The sequence below is a fragment of the Athene cunicularia genome (assembly GCF_003259725.1).
Source record: "Athene cunicularia isolate RWA chromosome 5 unlocalized genomic scaffold, athCun1 chr5_part3, whole genome shotgun sequence".
NCBI classification, from domain to species: Eukaryota; Metazoa; Chordata; class Aves; order Strigiformes; family Strigidae; genus Athene; species Athene cunicularia.
Window position 1 is genome coordinate 15295 of NW_020799103.1, and position 19872 is coordinate 35166.

The following is a 19872-nucleotide window of genomic DNA, read 5'->3' on the forward strand; positions in this document are numbered from 1 at the left end:
AGTACCTTTAAGGATGAGGTCCCACCAGTCTCTGTGGACAGACTGTCCCAGGCCTTGACCACCCCTGTGATTTTTTTTTTTTTTTTTTTTTTTGGGGGGGGGGGTGGTGGTGGTTTTTTTTTGGTTTTTTGTTTTTTTGTTTTGGCAGATAGGGATTTCTCTCACTGCAGCTCATGTCCATTGACTCTTGACCTTGTGGAAAATCATGTTGGTTTCCAGTTATAAAAAGCAGAGTTAGTTTTTAAGGATTACAGTTCACTTTTCCCAGTGAAATTCATTTAACATCTCCAGTTATTGATGCTTAGGAAAGGTGGGTAAAGATGCTAGAATAATATTGAAGTTAGTTTCCTCATATTGAAAAATACAATACGATATTTATCAATAACATTTTTCATAATTGTAACATAGGAAACAAAACATGTTTTTTCTAAGTGAGCTCTTGCAAATCCTCTCAAAGTTATTACTCTGCAGATGTCACTCCATTTACGTTTCCATACTGTTGATTTGCTGCTGTATAGTTATGCTGACAGTTACTGTTGTAGTGCATAAATGGTGACTTGCAGCTGTTTTTTCAGAGAGATGAACTATGGGTTGGATAGGCTTGCTTTAGGCTGGGCTTAGTTTTAAAACATAGTTGCCATCTGTTTCTTAGATTATTATATAATTAATTCATACCTTGTTAAAGGCCACTATAAACTTGCTGCAAATGTTTTTTTCTGATTATTTAGATATTCTTCTTTCGAGTAAGTGTTTGTTCTGAATAAAGAACATATTTGGTGACTGTAAAAAGCTGATTCCTGAAGTCTGTTTAATGATTTCTTGAACTCTTATTACCTTAAACGGGAGGGTTTTTTCCTCCCCCATGCTGTCTTCAAAATACAGCAAGCTTGAAACTTTGGAATGCTTTGGTTGATTAGCTGACTACTGTGGAACGAACTGTCTGAATTGCTGGTATTCTATTGATTGCATTACATCATTATAAAGATACTGTAAAACATAACAGAAGGATTCTAAAAACTTTACAAGCTGTGACTAAATAATACTCTCTTTTTTTTTTTTTTTTTTTTTTTCCCCTCCTCCTCTGCAGGCTCATAAGTCAGTGAACTTTGTTTCAACTCTGCTTCAGATCACTATGTCCGAGCAACTGGATTTACCAGTGAGACAGGCAGGCAAGTTTTCAAATCTTTTTCATTGTATCTAATTTGATCATGCATACACGCAAGTACATATGCAGATACTGCTGAAGGATTTAAATGGTTTTAATCTCAAATACCATACACTGAAAAAGGAAGACAAAGAAAAGGTGGCTGGCTCTTCAGTGATTGCTCCCCTTTATCTCTAGTGAATAATGAATGGTCTTTGGGGAGACAGAATGGTTTATGATGGTGGTACATTTGGTCCAAAGAGAAATTTGACTTTGTACCAATAACGTTAATATTTCTAAGCTTTTTCAGTGGAAGAGAACAAATCATGTCTTTTGGAACATTGCTGATTTGCACATGAGCCATCAGTAAAATTTGATACTGAATATTAGCAACTCAAACATTACCTTAAAGCTGCTATGATTTCTTGATAGTGGTTTCTAATATGATACTTCAGTGGTTTTTCTAACAGTTCAGGAAGTGTGATCTTGATTGCTTCCTTGGATCTTCCATGTAGTAGACTAAGTTGTAGCATAAGCCTAACTTGCATTTTTATTTTATTGTTTAGGGGTACCATTGAGATGATGACTCATAGAAGTTACTGCTTAACATGTATAACATGCAAAAAAAGGGGAGATTTGGAAAAAACCTCTGAACATTCACCCTCAGCGTAAGCCAATTAAAAGCCAAAGCAGTTTTGTAGAGAGTGGAGTCAACTCATACAACACACGGCTTACAAAGAGTGCATGTTTTGCAAAGCTCTTAATGGCATAATAAATCCTCTGAGGGCAGATTGAAGTCTGCATCTCTTCAGTCTTGTAGTAGCACATATCTGCTGAGTGTTTCTTACCTTGGCCAGACCCATTCAGAAACCCTTTGGTTTCTGAACCTTCAGAAGGTTCATATGAAATTTGGGAAGATAAGTTGCTTTATGGATTTCTACATAGAATTAGATTAATAGTAACTTTGTTACTGCTTTGTCATTCGAGGTATCCTGTTGAATTTTGTAAATCCTTTTCTTTCCAAGTGCTGTAATCCATATTCTGCTACATAAACCATTGTCAAATGGTAAATGCAGGCATTTGTGCCAGCAGCCTGATTGCTCCGAAGTGCAGTGGCCCATAACCTTGCTATAAAGGAGCTCTGTTTTTCTGTAGCATTCACTCCTATATCACACACTTAATTAGATTTTGGTTTGTTGATTACAAGGGATGTTTTAGATAGTCATTAGTATTGATTAGCTTTGTTTTAATGAAAAAATGAGAAAATGATTATAAAGTATTTTTAATAAGTGTTTTGCTATAGTGTTCCAGGACTGTTTATCTGTAGCACAGATAAAAGCAATACATTTAGTATTTTTATATGAAAACAGATTTTTTTACAGGACTAAAAATACAGATGTCCACAGATACCCACAATAAATGGGTAAAAGAGTATCAACCTAGTTTGGATGGTTTATATATTTTGATTCTTCTACTCAGAAATGGTTAATGAATCTGTAATTTCAGTCAGTTTTGCTCTAAAATAGATTTGTTTGCAAAATATGTGTTTGTTTTGCATGTCAGCTGATGTGCCACTTGTCTCACAGGAGTTATCTACTTGAAGAATATGATAACCCAGTATTGGCCAGATCGTGAAACTGCACCAGGAGAGATTCCACCTTACTCCATCCCAGAAGAAGATAGACACTGTATTCGTGAAAATATTGTAGAAGCCATTATTCACTCCCCTGAGCTGATTAGGTATGCAGTTTTAACCTGTTTTTTAACGTGATGGGGGGTGTGTTGCACAATAAAGATCACCTGCATGCTAAGCATCATTGTCATACACTGTGTATCCTAAGCATAGCATTAGTGTTGGTGGAAAAACAGTTGTCAGCTTGTGCAGCATGGATAAATTCAAAGTTTCTCAGAGAATATTGTGCAGAACGTACACAACCTAAACCTTTTAAACTTGAAATAAGTCTGTTTGGGCAATGTTGGCTGTTTCAACACCAGAATAATATTATTAAAATAATAGTAGTAACTTATTTAATCACTGTGCATTTGACTTCTAGAGTACAGCTTACTACTTGCATTCACCATATTATCAAGCATGATTATCCTAGTCGCTGGACTGCAGTTGTGGAGAAAATTGGATTTTATCTGCAGTCTGACAACAGTGCTTGTTGGCTTGGAATTCTTCTTTGTCTTTATCAACTTGTGAAAAACTACGAGTAAGTTTTTTCTATGATATAAAACATCAGAATTAACATATTTGTATTTTTTTTTATTCTGTATGTATATTGTAATTATGTAGAATTGAGTGTGGGACTAGGCAAAGGTGATAGAAATCTTAGAAAATATTATTGGATACTCATTATGTAGATGTTGAGTTATATATCTCTGCACTAAGAAATTACAGCAAAACTGCCTTCATTAATGGTTTGAGATTAGAAAGAAGAAGGTGTTTTAAGGCCTTAATTTGGTAGGTGTTTTTTAGGGGTTGATAGCAGTTAAGAAAGTGCTGAAAATTAAGACTTTCACAGAAAATTATTATTTAAACCAGGTTTAGACTTAAACAATTTGTCCTCCAGGTATCAGTGACAGTAAACATAAAGGTTTCAAAGTGTGAAATCTTGAATGTTATGAAGTTCAGAATTAGCTGACTGACTTTGGTATGATCGTTTTGATAGCATCATCCAACCCATCGTAGGAAATCTTTATCAAAGCCCACTGTTCTCAGATATGCAAGGCCTTGGGCTAGGATCCAGGTGACTGTTCTTTGCTCTGTATTTGGTATTATGGTCAGAGCCTCAATATTGAGGTTGCACTTTGAGTAGTTATGTGAAGCTTAGCTGCTACTGTAGCATGTAGGAAACTCATTTGATCTGTCTCAGAAAAGTGCAATCCACATTGCAAGTCCTGCTAGGGAAGGCAAATAAATTGATTTCTCACTTGAATTTCGATTTAAACATCTTAAACCAACGGAGATCTATGAGAGACAAAACATGAAGTGTTCGCTGGTAGTGTACTACGATTATAGCAATCCTTGTTTAGGGAAAATTTTGATATGAGCATAGTCATTGCGTGATTAAGGTAACAGGTGGGTTCATAATCTTAGTTGATCAAACACTTTAGCAGAGGCCAGCAACTGCTCCTACTGGTTTAGCTTTCTGGTGAAGTCAACAGGGATCGGTTCCACAAATCATGTAGGGATATGCATGTTTTATTGTGTAATAATATGGGTGCAAGCAGATCTCTTTAAAATATAAATTACTTAGGTCAGTTTTTTGAGGGGAAAATCTGCATAATGTTAAGACTTTGATCAAGTTTTCACTGCTTGAGTTGTGGGAATATTTAGCTACTAATTTTTTTTTTTCCTTAATGTGGAAGGTAAATATCTTGGGGCTTGTCGACTTTTTTTTTTTTTTTTTTTTTCCCCCTGCAAATCCAGCCAGCAAGATCAAATGGCTGCTCTTTGCATAGTAATTTTTCTGGTCTTTTTCAATTGTGTCTTCTGCGGAAATTAGAAATTGAGTTTTCCTGAGCAACACTTAATCCTTACATTTGGGGTTTTATTTCAGAAAATATGTGGAAACTATATTACTGAACAGGATTTACCAAACATGCCATTTGGTAGAAGATTGAGTAGACTGTTATATATCTGCGAATTGTCACTGTTTGAGTCTGACTGTTGATATTTAATATTAGTGAAAAGTCTACCAAAAATGTACTTTAAAACCAATCACCAAAAGCAAACCTAAACCAATCCTTCATCCCCAAAATCTCCTACAAGAGTCCAAGAGTATTATAGTATTAATTACTTAATAAAAAAAAAAAAAGCTGTGTAGTCTTAGAGTGATATTTTACTTGGTTCTTATTGTCATCACCAGTATGGATAAAATCCTATTCTGCTGTGATAACTCTTGAGTCAGTAAGGACTTTCTTCTTTGATAAGTTAAAAGTTCAAGGGAAGATTTCAAAATTCAGCTTCATTTACTTTCAGGAATTTTGAAATGTTTTGAGAAAGGAAATGAAGCCTTATTGTCAGTGTAGGCACCTGGTGGACTGTCACCAGCATGGGAAGATCTGAGGCGCTTTTTCAAGGGGGGTTACAGTCTGCCACCACATAGCCTTGAAGCCTGCATGCTCTATCAGTTTGTTTTATTTGGGCAAATTAAATGGCAAGATGAGACATCAGTTTCGTTTCTTTGATGTCAGTGGAGTAATCTAGTTTCTGGAAATATCTGGATAAACTGTGAACTCTGAAAAAGGTCTGTCTGGAATTTTACTGGCTAGCCCAGTATATACCATTCTTGGCAATAAATGTGTACCTTTTGGTTGCAGTTTTTGTAGTGCTCTGGTTGCTTTTCACTGTAGTAATGGTGGACTGATCATGATGTGGTATTCAAAGTAAGTAAGTTGGCAGGAATTCATTACCAGCAGAAACTAATGTGGATATACAGTGGAGTGATGGACACTCAGCGGTTTTCTAACTTGTCTGTTAACTGTAATGCTGTCTGGCTTATAGCTTTATTTCAAATTCTGTAACAAGAAATGGCTTGGCTTTATAAAAAATCATAAGCTGTTATGAATCATAATACAGCCTACTGGTGTCTACACTAGGGAAAGGTCGACATCTCAAATTCAAAAGCTACCTGAAAGATTTACAAAACTAGTTTGTTCTTACCTAAAGGTACAAGAAACCAGAGGAACGAAGTCCTTTAATAGCTGCAATGCAACATTTTCTACCAGTTCTGAAGGATAGTTTCATTCAGCTCTTGAGTGATCCATCTGATCAGTCTGTCCTCATCCAAAAACAGATCTTCAAAATATTTTATGCCCTTGTCCAGGTAAAAAAATAAAATTTTTATATATATATTTTATCAGTAATTTAATTTAAAGCATTATGATTTTCCTTAAAATAGTAAGTGACAGAAATATTAACAATATAAGATTACATCTGAATTGTTTTCCCTACAGCTTTGCTGTGGTATGAATCACAGGCTTTTGGTATGTTTGATGGTGCTGTACTTTTACTTTTGTACAGTGCTGTTCCTGGTTGGCATTAGATAGGATGGCATGCATAAGTTCTCTAAGGTAGAGTGTTTGCTGGAAAACCAATTAGAAAATCAGTTTTCTAATGACAGATTGTAGAGGCCAGCCTACCTAGATTTGTCAGTGTAAATGGAGCAGTTTAGAATGAAACTGTTAATATGCTGTTAACTGCCTCAGAAATTTGTGTAGGATCCATTTAAGTAATATCTTAGTATTGCATAAGCAGAATGACTTGGTGTAAAGACCTCTAGCACTATTGAGGATGTAGACTAGGTCGTGTTAAGTTTTTTTAGCCTGTTTGTCTGTCACTTGCTAATCTTTTATGATAGCTAAGTGTAGACAAAGATTTGAAAGAGCTAAAATTCAAACTGTGAAAGTAACGTTATTTTCATATTGCTTTATAATAAACTTATTTTGCCTTTTTTATATATATAAATAAGTACACATTACCTTTGGAGTTGATAAATCAGCAAAACCTGACCGACTGGATAGAAATCCTGAAGACTGTTGTCGATAGGGATGTACCAACTGTAAGTGGCTTTTGGCTATTGATGTCTTTAAGTTTAAATATTTTTTCATTTGTTAGGAAGTTTAAAAGTTTAACTTCTTATTTCTGCATTCTTTTTTCTTAATAGATGTCAAGAAAATTAATTTTTACACTAAGTAGGGTGTTTTAAACAGACTAGACAAATTTTGAAAATATGTGACTTGTGTGGGAGTTTTGTTTTCAAATTATGGCACAACTTATTTTGGCTTCTTGTTTCAAGCGTTTGTTGACCATTTATGCAGTATATATCACGGGATATATTTTTAGATGTGCTGTACTATTAAGGTAGAAGTGCAAATCACAGGTTAAAAGCAAAATATGCTATATAGTTCTTCAAAATACATATAATTTGAACTCTTTGGGAAGAAGTTGTGGTGTTTTGTTGTTTTTTTTCCAAAGGAAACCCTTCAAGTTGATGAAGATGACAGACCTGAGTTGCCTTGGTGGAAATGCAAAAAGTGGGCTTTGCATATCTTAGCTAGGCTTTTTGAGAGGTATTTTTTCTTCTGTTATTTTTTAAAAAGCAAACAAATATTGGAAGTCAGTAATATTGCTGCACTCTTGAATTTGTGTACTTGCTTCTAATTCTAGGTATGGAAGCCCTGGTAATGTTTCCAAGGAGTACAGTGAGTTTGCTGAAGTGTTCCTGAAGGCATTTGCTGTTGGTGTTCAGCAAGTAAGAAACCCTGAACGTGGGGGGTATTAGGATAAATTTAGAGTTAGTAGTTATTTCTTATTTCATTATGTTCTGAAAAGTCTTCTTGCTCTCTTTCACGATTGGGTTTTTTTAAGCACATTGGTGTGGAAAGCAGTGATGTCTGTGGGTTAAAAGTATGGAATGATTAAAAGAAATTATTCATTTGCCATGTAGGACAATACACTGAAAATAGCCTATGCAGCTTTGATAATCTGTAAGTAGAGTGAATGCTCTCATATAACAAGCCCTCAGATGAGCCTCAGATGAATGCTATCAGTTGTTCTCTTTCTGAAACAGAGAGGTATAATTATGTGGTGACCTTCTTACCTATCCTTTTAAGTCTGATGATATAGTTCCTCTTTGACTCAGTCAGTAAATATTAAGCTTTCTAGCCTTCTGTGAAAGCCTGGGCAAGCAGAGGCTCGCTTAAGAACAGGTAAGTCATCAGGTCACTTTGCACTTCCTCCCTGTCCAGGGGCTGCCACTTCTACAGGGTCTGTTATAAACAAAGCATCTTCTGGACTATAGCAGTTTCTATTAATGTTATGCTAAACTATCTGTAATTTTACCTTTATTGGAGTAACTTCATGATTCAGGTAGTCCTACCACATGGCAGCCACCTACAGGTTTTCCTGAAGGGACAGAATGGATTGGTGGGGCAGGAATTGTCATCTGCCTCTCTTACGGCACATGTTTAAAGACAGTAATTTGAACTAGCAAAAAAACTCCCATGAATATTGGGAAACTTTTGGATCTGTTTCTCAGCTCCTGACTGTACTTCTGACTTCTTTTGAAACAAGTTTATTTATAAAAAAACTTCAGGTAGTTTTGTTAAAAGTCCCTTTTATTGGTTTATAAATCTGCTTATATTAGGGTGATTAGGTTGTAAATGTAAATAGATTATTTATGAAAATCTCAGGGAGCAGAATGTTTTCTTCAAAGCCTTTATTTTAATTAGGAGAAGAGCAGTTCTTAGTTCAGGTTCAGTTTTCTTAGTTTTCATTCCTAAATGAAATTATAATGAATTACATGACTTTCAAAGGGGAAAATTAGGGAAAGTATCTCCTAAATACTTGTTTTTTGAAGGTCATCCAAAGCATTGAAAGGGAAAAGGGCATTTGTTACACTGAGTGTTAGGAAAAAAACCCAACTTTAGATCCTTCTGATATTCAGCTATAGCAGCAAACTGGACCTTCATGTATAAGCTTTTCCACAGAGAACGTTTTATTACTATATGTTAAGTTTTCTAGCTTGCTGAAATCCCAGGATTACTCCTTTTCCCTAGAACAAAGAACCCCTAACATATTTTTAAAACTCCTGAGCTGCCACCATGGTGCGATTTAGGCCATGGAGCCTGTCTCATATCCATGCAGTCTAAAAGTTCAGTATTTGGTGTTAATACAGTGGTGGTGATATCTTTGTTGCTTGTGTTGAAATTTTATAAAGGAAGCAAATCTTTAGAATGTCATGTACTCTCTGTAAAACAGCAAGAAATCCCAGTCTTCATTAGTTTCCTGATTACTTCCAGAAAGACTGTATTTAAGGCATACCATCAAGAAAGTAAAGTATGTTGCAGAATTGTTTGTGTTTAATGAATTTTGTTGCCAGTTTCTTTTTAGTGATTAATACTATTTTTAATTGTTCTAACTTCAAGAAGCATGTTAGTCTTACCATGTACTCATGTTTTACTGATTTTAGAAGTTAAATATCTGTCGTTTAAGGTATTGTTTTTGCAGAGAATCATTTTCTCTTTCAGTTAGTTCACAAGAGTCTAAAAAGGAATTTTGACATAAGTATTCTTTGATAATCCTCGAAACAGCTGCAAGTCTGAACATTTGCTCACTTTTCCTTTCCTATCCTAAGTCAATATCTAATGCCACCAAAGCCTTGTACTCAGGTGAGGGTAACAACCAGTAATTTCTTTCTGAAATCCAGGATGCTTTTAAACATGAGCAGCTAAGTTTGAGGACTGATAATGCGTCTAGAGCATAAACCAGCTTGTAAAGTTAAGAATTTCATGGTGAATGAATGCATCCTCTTTAAACTCAAGCATGAGCCATCTCCTTTGGGAGAAATGCTTCAGTGCTTGTGTAATAAATGTTATTAATGGAATTGCTTTTCAAAATAATGAATCTCACTTTACCCAAATGTTTTCTGGGTGATACTACAGATTGATGGATATCTCTTTAGTTTCTTCAGTTTTAGATTTTTTTTTTTTAACGTTGTTGGTTTATGTGAAGAGTTAAATGAAACCTTGGAAACGGGATTTGTCATTTCTCTCCAGTTGGTGCTGCTGCTTTTGAAGGTGTAGTGTTGCCACTTGCCTAGATTGGACTACAAGGCAACCCCCTTGTCTTATCAATACCAAACTTTTAGTGAGCTGGAATTTAATTACTAGTAATGCTTCCATGTCATGCCCTTATTTGTGGAGAACCATGGACTTTAACAAATGTAAATCTCTGTGAATAGTTCTGAGTGCCACATCAGGAGAATTGAGGCCAGAAAGCCAGGGGGAGAGGTTGGTTGTCATTCTTCATACAGTGTCATTGCTGTAAGGCTGCACGTGAATAAGAATCAGTAGTCTGTGTGAGTGTAGAGTGTTTTACCAAGCCAGTGTTCAGGCATGTATTTCTGCCCCCAGAGAGTGGTAAGATGGAATAACAAACCTTGGATGGAACGGTCCCCTGGGCTGTGTTGGTAATGAATTAACATGTATGTTTTGTCTTGTTAAAGGATTGTATTTTTAAAAGATGTGTGGCACCTGATATGAGCTGCAAATTGCATTATATAATTAACAGTGACATTTAGTAGAAGGATTAGTCAGTACCAATTTTAGTCTAATGAATAAATAAACAGTGGGTTTTTGTTGGATTTAACAGTGTTCCTAGGTAGGATTGTGAGGGAGGGTAGAATTCTTGTGGTAAAAATTGTCTGCTCAGTATAAGCTGTTGATGAGATCTGATCTTTCTAGGTGTTGCTGAAGGTGTTGTATCAATACAAGGAGAAGCAGTACATGGCTCCTAGAGTTCTACAGCAAACACTGAATTATATCAATCAAGGAGTGTCACATGCAGTCACCTGGAAGAATCTGAAACCTCATATTCAAGTAAACCATTTTTTGGGTTCAGTACTTAGATGATTCAGTAGTACATTAGTCAGTCTGTATAGTGTTTCTAATCTTGCTAGAACTCAAGTTTTAAGGATCTCTATTACAAATTGCTGGTGGAAAGAGTTTAAGCATGTTCGGTAAAGGTTATCTTGATACATGAGAGAAGCTAATTGCTTTTTTTGTTGTCAGTCCTTTGTGCTTTAATATATTAAGGATTACAGTGTAACACAGCAACACAACAAATTTGGAGGTGGTGTTAACTACTGAATTTATGGCATTAAATCATTTCCACATACAATTATCCAAAGCAAATCTAATAGCTTCCACTGTATTGTAGTTCTACCTTAAGTTAAAAGATCCCTTTTTGTAAGGTAGCACGTAAAATCAGCTATGTCCAACATATACTTTTAGAACATTACCATTTTATAAGAAGGGAAGGATGGACAAAATCTGTGAAACACAGGACAATATGGAGATCGATTGCTAGCCTGTTTTCAATTTATTTTTTTTTATTACAGGGAATTATCCAAGATGTTATTTTTCCATTGATGTGCTATACAGATGCTGATGAAGAGCTTTGGCAAGAAGATCCATATGAATATATTCGCATGAAATTTGGTGAGAATTTGAAAACTAGTCATGTTAAAATACGACTTCACACAAAGACAGGATTTTTGTAGTTGTTTGTGAGAATAGAGATTGGCTTTAATCTTAAAAAAAAAAGAGAGAAAACCAGTTTGTATTATCCAAATAATACAAGTTCCTATAGTTAACTTTTGGATATGCTGGTGGAAATGATAGATAACATGACAGTCAACACAGGTGTTTCTGCACTTCAGAACAGATTTACCGTAAAAGTAAATGAAACATTAATAAGTAAGCCCAGAAATCCAGACTTGTCTAATTTCACCTCCTGTGGCTTGCTACTTTGTTGTTGGGGTTTACTATAAGTTCATGCAGTCCTTTCAGGCTGGGGAAGAAAGAGGATACTTTAGATTTCCTGAACAAATTCTTCCCTCTGCTAGGACTTCTGTGTGACTAGAACAAGGAATCTTGGTGGGTTTGGGAGCTTCTTATCCCTCAGGTGAGAGGGAGACATGTAAACAGTACAGGTACTATACAAGGCTTTGATAATCCTCTTCTGCAAAGAAATAAGAAACTGAGCATTTTTAACTCAATTACGTGTGCTTGCTTGCCTGTACAGCAAATAGCATATATGTCAAAAATTGACCACTATGTCTGCTTCTACTGTTACAAAAGATACATCTTAAAAACCAATGAAAACATACGATTTCAAATTATACATGTAGAGCTGGTGATCATGAAAAAGGTGAAACACGTATTGGGAATCTCCAACCTTGTGTTACTGTTGTTTGGTCTTGGAATATCTGTAGTAAGAAAGCATGATTAACCACCTGGACAAAAATAAAAATAAAAACCAAACCAAACAAAACACAAAAACAAAAAATTGAAAATTGTTAGTTTTTTGTTTCATATTAAATCACTAGATTACATTAGGATCATGAACTGTAGTAAAGGACCAACATTTATAGCTGTTACGTGTTTACTTAATAGATGTATTTGAAGACTTCATTTCTCCAACAACTGCTGCTCAGACATTATTGTTTACATCATGTAGTAAGAGGAAAGAGGTAAGCTATTTCCAGGATTTTACTTAAATGTAGTGTTAGCTAGATTTGGTTTATAGTCTCTATTTGCTGAAAGAACTACTAATAGAAGTTACTTTTCTGCTCTCTGTTATATCATAGTACACTAAAATTTATAATTTCTCTTATTTATTTTGCACTCATCTATTTGTGATTTTTGTATTTATCAATTCCCCCAGGATCTATCTATCAAGAATGTTGTGTGTTTATAACAAAGTCATAAAACATTATCCAAATTGCAGACTTGGAGCAGATTATTAGAGATTTAAGTATTTCTGAGCACTCAGAATGGTACCTGAGATGACCGACTGAAATACTTTGACTAACCTTACCATGTTATCTAGGTCTTGCAGAAGACAATGGGCTTTTGTTATCAGATCCTTACTGAGCCAAATGCTGACCCTCGTAAGAAGGATGGTGCTTTACATATGATCGGTTCTCTGGCTGAAATTCTCCTAAAAGTAAGCATAACAAATCTGGGCGTTCTTTTGATTCTTTTTTGTCCCTTTTTTCATTTCTTTCACATACCATGTCTTAAAAGAAATGAGAATAGCTGCTTCAGTTTACAAGTTTCTCAGTCACTGCCATTTTTTTTAAAGTTGTTGAACTTAACTGTTTTGATTTTGTTGTCAGCTTAATTATACAGGTTCTATTAGGTCATGTTCAAGTTCAGATTATTTTACGTTCCTTTAAGTTCTATGCTTCTAGTTAGAATTGTAACACCCATTTTCCATACTACACGTAACTACATTCCCTTTTTTTGTGGAAGAAAGGAAAAAAATCCGTCCAGTGAGAGGTTGATTTAATGAGATCTTTTCTGTGTATAGAAGAGAGGAAATAATGTGAGATTAGCAACCTGGCTCAGTTAGAGTGGTAGCAAAAAAGATGGATGGACTTGTATTTGGATGATGGCTCTGAGAAGTTTTCCTGAGTGTATTGCCAAGCAAAAGGTTTCTCTAGGAGTAAAAAATGATAAGGAAAAGAAGTCGCTATTTTGACTGAAACTGATAAAAGTCAAGTCCATGTAGGTTCCAAGTTTTAATTACTAATATGGGACTTCATTGTTGCTTAGTGGACTTCAGTAAAGGGAGAAGTTAGAAGTCTGAGGCTTTTGTTATGCTGTTCACACTTTTATTTTATGTGACTTTTTTTAAATTGGATTAGAAATGGATTTTTATATAAAGTTTTAAACTGATGTGTTTGTATTCATATTATGACAGAAGAAGATCTATAAAGATCAGATGGAATATATGTTGCAGAATCATGTGTTCCCTCTCTTCAGCAGTGAGCTGGGTTACATGAGAGCACGGGTAAGAAAGTGTAAGATTTACTGTTGAGATACACTGTCTGTTCCAACTGAGTAGTCCAGGAATACTCTTTAAATTTTTCCCTCTAACAAATGCACTCCTTTTTGCACCTGTCCTATGATAAATTTTATGCTTATTTCAGAGATTAGTATCAGTCTTTATTTGTGGTTATAGATAGCTGCTGTGTAGTTTTAAAATGGCTGCAGAATTGTGTGCATAGTTTTCCATCTGTGTCTGGTGGTATTGTCTATTTGTGTTTTGCATTTAGACTGTACTGCTCACACAAAACCTGTGGCCAAAGATGAACTTGAGATCATAGTACTGGTCTAGTGATGTCTGAAAGACAAGCTTCCCACTGACCAGCCTCCACACTCTCAAACACCTTTATCTGTTAAAAAGTTTTATACTCTCTTTATTCAACAGTACTTCAGATTTAATAATTTGTGTAGGTTATGGGTATATGAGTAGTAGATAATCTTGTTTGTAGGGTTTTGTCATGGTTTAAACCCAGCTGGCATCTGAGTGCCACACATCTGGTCTGCTACGCTCCTCTGCTGGGGATATGAGGAAGAGAACTGGAGAGGTCATAAAAATGAGACTTGCAGGATGAGAAAAACAGTTTAATAATTGAAATATAATAATAACAGCCACCACCACAAATGGGTAATGCACAATGTGATTGCTCCCCACCCGCCAACCAGCGCCCAGCCTGTTCCTGGCTAACAATCCTAGAGGAGAGAAGATCCTGAAACCACAGTCCTGGAAGCGAGAACCCCCACCTTCCCAGCTGACCCTCTTCTATATACTGATGATGACGTTATATGATACGGAATATTTCATTGGCCAATTTTAGTCCATTGCTCTGGCTGTGCTCCCTCCTAGCTATTTGTAATATTGTGCACTAGCAGGACATGGGAAGCTGAAAAGTCCTTGATTTCTTAGCAACAGCTGGAAACATCAGTGTATTATCAACATTCTTCTCTTACTGAAACTCAGCACTATTCTAGCTACTAAGAAGAAAAATTAACTCCATTCCAGCTGAAACCAGAACAGTTTTTTAACTCTTAATTTGTTCAATGTCTTATTTTTCAGGCTTGTTGGGTTCTTCATTATTTTTGTGAAGTCAAATTTAAGAGTGACCAGAATCTCCAGACAGCCTTAGAACTCACAAGACGGTGTCTGATAGATGATAGGGAAATGCCTGTGAAAGTGGAAGCTGCAATAGCACTTCAAGTTCTGATCAGTAATCAAGAGAAAGGTAGCCCTCTCTTCTTAAATCTACAACAAGCTTTAATGGGATAGGCATTAATATTGTGATGTTCATGGAGGCTTGTCCTTTGCAAATGTTAATTCTTGCAACTGTCATTTGTAATCACTTACTGTAGTTTTTCAGCTGAAAAAATTTGTAGTTTTTTAAATTGTCTATCCTGGCAGGCTTTACATTGCTTACTGTTCTTGAAGCTGACATAAAAGCCACTTAAATTCTGTATCAAATACTTCAGCTAATTTGACAAAAATGCTTATGTGAGCATTCCCGCTCAGTTTAAATTGGTATTCATAAGTAATCTTCCATCAGCACTGTAGAACTCTGGTTTTCACACTTCAGTTGTGATCCTCTTGGTAAACATTTTTATGAAAAAATTGTTCTGCATGGTGGTATTGCTATAACAATTTATACTAGCCATGGTTTTGGCATATTCATGCCGAAGCACTAAATATTTATAAAGTGTATATTGATTTTCTTATACTGATACTGTAGTTTTGTAGGCATGTAAATTCAAATATTTCCACTTGTTTTACAGCTAAAGAATATATTACTCCATTCATTAGACCTGTAATGCAAGCTTTACTTCATATTATAAGAGAGACTGAAAATGATGATCTTACTAATGTGATTCAGAAAATGATCTGTGAATATAGTGAAGAAGTTACCCCAATTGCAGTAGAAATGACACAGCATTTGGTAAGACTTTCTGGTGACACAGGAAGATGTTTAATATGTGAAAGATTTGCTATTTAAAATTAAGGTAGCTGTCCATCAATTGATAGCTGTTGCTACTCCAGTATGTTTAAATGCATTTGATACAAGTAATTTTCTTCCACATTTAGAATGTTGTTTTTTTTTTTCTCAAAAGTGGCTTCATAACAAACTAAATGAAGACATCAAAGAACAATTATAGAAATGTTTGAGAAATCTTTGTACTTCTTTTCTCCTGGTAGTGTTAATAATAAATTTTGGTAGCACATTTTAGATGGTCTCTACAGTGTGATGTAGGCTTTCCATTTTAAAATGGGAAATTAAAGAGCGGATCTTTAAATAATTTGCTGTGAAAATAATGTTATGTTTAATGAAATGTGAAAATAAAAGTTGGATCTGCAGGATTCAGACCTTGAATGGCTGTATCTAGCAAGTTTTACTAATGGTTTCAAAACCAGAGGTCACCTGAGTGCTTCCTTATTAAAGGCCCTTGCCTTGGAGTTAAAACTAAACTATTTGCATGTCCTTTCTGGGAATGCCTGCAAAGTGGTCCAGTCTACTTCAGCTACCAATTAAACCTTGAGTCAGAAAAACTTACTCATAGAAAATGTATTCTTTTGCATGAAAAGTAATGTCATTTGTATCTTTATTTGTGAATGGATAAAGGATGACAGCTCACATGGCTTAACATTCAGATTTTATCAATCTTGAAAACAAACTTTGGCATGGAGTGGTCACCTTTTAATATTCATACATGTTTTCTTAGCAGAAGTCCTCCTTAAACGATGTAGAATACCAGACTTGCACAATTGTTCTTCATCTCTAAGCCTGTCCTCATTAAATGACATTTATGGGTTGTTTTGCTATTACATGCAGGCAATGACATTTAACCAGGTGATCCAGACTGGACCAGATGAAGAGGGCAGTGATGACAAAGCAGTGACAGCAATGGGAATCTTGAATACTATCGATACTCTTCTCAGTGTAGTTGAAGATCATAAGGAAGTAAGTAAAAGTTACTTTAAAACTAATATATATTGTCTAAGACACTGAAAGTCTTTTGTAGTTCCAGTGTTCCTTACATTGTTACCTGAAAAACTGTCCTTTCAGCCAAAAATATTTTCAAACAGAAAACAGTGAAATACTTGTCATGCAGCAAAGTTTTAACAGAGTGGGTCACATTTCTCACACAACATGTGTAGTAGTAGAGTTGCCACAGTATTTCCCATAAGAATGCAGGTTCTTGTTCAGATAAGTGGAAGCAACTTGCCTCTAACAGATGGAGCTCTGTCAGCTCGGCCGGAAAAAAACCCGTCTGATTTCATGAGGTCTACCCTTCAAAGGAAATATATAATACTTCTGTTAGCTTTGAACATTGACTCTGCTGACTTTGTTTGTTCTCTGCAGCAGAGTCAATGTCTGTAAATACAGCTGTAGTGGCTATGCTAAATGAAAGGGGTTTTTTACCTATCTAATCTGCATGCACTGTAGAATTCTCCAGTGTGATCAAAACTTTTGTTGTTTTGTTGTACTGAGTGAACTAATTTCAGTCCAGAGTACAGCTTGTTCAACAGATGCTATTGCTGATTAAAGTCCTTTACAAAGTCTGCTACTGTTTTTTGATATATACATTCTAGTTTTCTAGGGACTAAACAGTTCAGTAACAAATGGTACTCTGAAGACTTACTAAGGAAGCAGCGTAATACAAATTCTGAATGCCCAAGGGCAGAATCCAGTGCTGCTGTGCAATAAACCAAGGACCATTTGGGCTCATTTACTTGTTGCCCAAGCTGCTCAGCAAGCTTTCCATGTACTTGTTTTTGTCAGCAGATTCTTGTTATCTAAATGAAAAGTTTGTGTAACAGTATGTTACTCCTAAGAAGCTCAACTGTAAAATGTTGATCAGTAAACGTTTGGATTTGGAGACATCTCATACAGGATGACCAGTGTTCCAAGAGATAAGGTATTTAGCTGGTTAGTTTCAAGTTCTGTTCTGCATACCTAAAATCAAACATTCAACCCTTATTTGTCCATATGTAAGGTGAGTGCCCTAAACAGGTTAATGACTGTTTGTTAGCTGTTTCATGGACTAGTAAATACTGTTTGGTCAGAGTGTCTGAATCTGTAGACCAACATTTAGACTGATTGTCCACATAACATATGAACGTCCTAATCTAGGTTTGGGAGGTGGTTTGGTATTTGTTTGCTTTTGGTTTCGGTTGTTAAAAATTCACTTTTCCAGAACAGCAAATACTTCCTGCAACTTCCATTGGTTACCCCTTCAATATATACCTTTACTTATTGTGTTTTAATGGGACTGAACTGTTGCATAGGGTTACTGTCAGTTGTTTGGGGTTTTTTTAAAGGGTATCCTATAATGAGATTCTTTCAGTATTCAAAGAATATTCCAAACACACCACTTATTAAAAGCTATCTTAACAAATCCTTATCTAAGAGTGCTGCCCTTATACATTTAGTGCTCCAGAATGTGAGAAATTTGGAATTGTTTTTAGAAGACTGTATTGTATAAGTAGAAACTAGTTTGAGTAATTTTATTTTTAAATGTTCTTAATTTCAACTCCAAAGTATTGACAACAGTCATAAATCTCCTTTTTTCAGATTACCCAGCAGCTGGAAGGGATCTGCTTGCAAGTGATTGGAACAGTTTTGCAGCAACATGTGTTAGGTATCTGTGCTTTTGTTGGCTTATTTTTTTTAAGTGTATGGAATTGGCATTAAATTTACCTAGATTCTGTTTGTTTTAGAGTTCTATGAGGAGATCTTTTCCTTGGCTCATAGTTTGACCTGTCAGCAAGTTTCTGCACAAATGTGGCAGCTTCTTCCTCTTGTTTTTGAAGTCTTTCAGCAAGATGGCTTTGATTATTTTACTGGTAAGTAATACAAATAAATCAGAAAGCCAAATGGTTTCATATGTGATTTCAACCATACAATGAATTGCATCTTGATTTGAAATGTTCGGAGAACACTGAAATGAGGTTGGGCTTGAAATATTTTATTATGGTATTGCTGCAACCAGACTTGTTTTGTTGAGGCATCTATGACTAGATGCACGCTTATCTTGACAAAATTAAGCAAGAACTGTAATTAACATTAAAACATAGATTTCAGCCTGATTTTTTTAAAGCTTGTCTTAATAAAACATGCAAACAATCCTGTGATCATTCTTCTTTTAATACAGACATGATGCCTCTCTTGCATAATTATGTTACGGTTGACACAGATACGCTTCTGTCTGACACAAAATACCTTGAAATGATCTACAGTATGTGCAAGAAGGTAAGTAGATTTCCTTTGTGATAACAAAACTGTGATCTCTGAAGTAATGCACTGTTAAACTGGGTACTCTTTCTCACAACAGCAGACTGAAACTGAAGAATTTTGACATCTGCTCGTAAAGCATTATGCTATTTAACATTCTCTGTAATTTCACAGATTACTAAGTTATTGCAGAGGAATTTAAAGAGGTTGCATTAAATTTCAGATGTATGCTTTTGCTAAAAGGGAAAAATAAATCATGCACAACAAAAACAGATTAAACAACCCATGGTTTTGTGCATGTGTGTTTTGTGTAATACACTGTGCATACAGACATGCAGAACACGCACATATTGCAAAAGGTAGATGGTTTCTTTTATTTGAGATTTGTAGCCTTGCTATGGCTAGGATACCACATACCGTATGTCTGCTGAAGGTCTTAATTAGCTAAAACAAGAGGAGTAGAGGTGGAAAATAGAGAGATAGGAATGGGAAGTTATTTTCTCAAGTTCATGCCAAGTCAGTGATGAAAGCTGGGAGCAGAGTGCAGTTGTTCTGACTCTGTCCAGTCACTTTTGGGCTGTGTTTCTGTGTTTAACTTAGCTTCTCAGCTCCTGTGTATTACAGGTGGCTGCCAATCAGGCTTTCCTTATCCAGTTAATATGTAGAATATAAAGCTTTCCAGAGTGTTAGGCTTGTGTGAGGGAATTAATACTACTTTATAAGATGGTGTTGATATTTTATAATCTCTAATAGTAATATGTGGGATTTCAGTTTTCCACTTCTGGATATCATGTGTTATATCTTTACAAGAACTATGATGAACTGTCAGCTGCCCTGCCCTTGGTATTTCCTGAGTAATTATTTTCAAGATGTTTAAATATTATTAGTGAAGAACTCTTGCCAGCCTTTATTTGAAAACAAGTTGCAACTGGGCTAATTGTAAATACTTGACCATTTTCTAGATATAAAAAAGAAAATTAGCCTGTTCCAACCTCTTGATCATTAATGTTTTATTAGCTGAGCACAGTGAATATTTGGGGTTTGGGTATTGCATGGTGTCCTGCTGGATATCCCAAATTTCTAAATTTTTACAAAATTCAGTACATG

At 35.5% G+C, this 19872-nt stretch overlaps 1 protein-coding gene and 1 non-coding gene across 2 annotated transcripts in view; both read left to right on the top strand.

Moving 5' to 3' along the window:
- Positions 1-1091: 1091 nt before the first annotated feature.
- The window catches only part of IPO7 (importin 7), a 28326-nt gene continuing 9545 nt past the window's right edge, over positions 1092-19872 (top strand). The window contains exons 1-18 of the mRNA XM_026850885.1: positions 1092-1169; positions 2731-2884; positions 3199-3357; positions 5820-5976; positions 6622-6711; positions 7128-7222; positions 7320-7404; positions 10397-10531; positions 11053-11152; positions 12110-12186; positions 12546-12662; positions 13422-13511; positions 14601-14766; positions 15311-15471; positions 16363-16491; positions 18106-18172; positions 18252-18377; positions 18686-18783. Of these exons, the coding sequence (XP_026706686.1) occupies positions 1133-1169; positions 2731-2884; positions 3199-3357; positions 5820-5976; positions 6622-6711; positions 7128-7222; positions 7320-7404; positions 10397-10531; positions 11053-11152; positions 12110-12186; positions 12546-12662; positions 13422-13511; positions 14601-14766; positions 15311-15471; positions 16363-16491; positions 18106-18172; positions 18252-18377; positions 18686-18783 (2043 nt within the window). The 5' untranslated portion in view covers positions 1092-1132. The remainder of the gene's footprint in view (positions 1170-2730; positions 2885-3198; positions 3358-5819; positions 5977-6621; positions 6712-7127; positions 7223-7319; positions 7405-10396; positions 10532-11052; positions 11153-12109; positions 12187-12545; positions 12663-13421; positions 13512-14600; positions 14767-15310; positions 15472-16362; positions 16492-18105; positions 18173-18251; positions 18378-18685; positions 18784-19872) is intronic.
- On the top strand, positions 13711-13892 carry LOC113481379. The gene has a single exon (XR_003398672.1). It is a non-coding gene; the product is annotated as a small nucleolar RNA SNORA23 (small nucleolar RNA).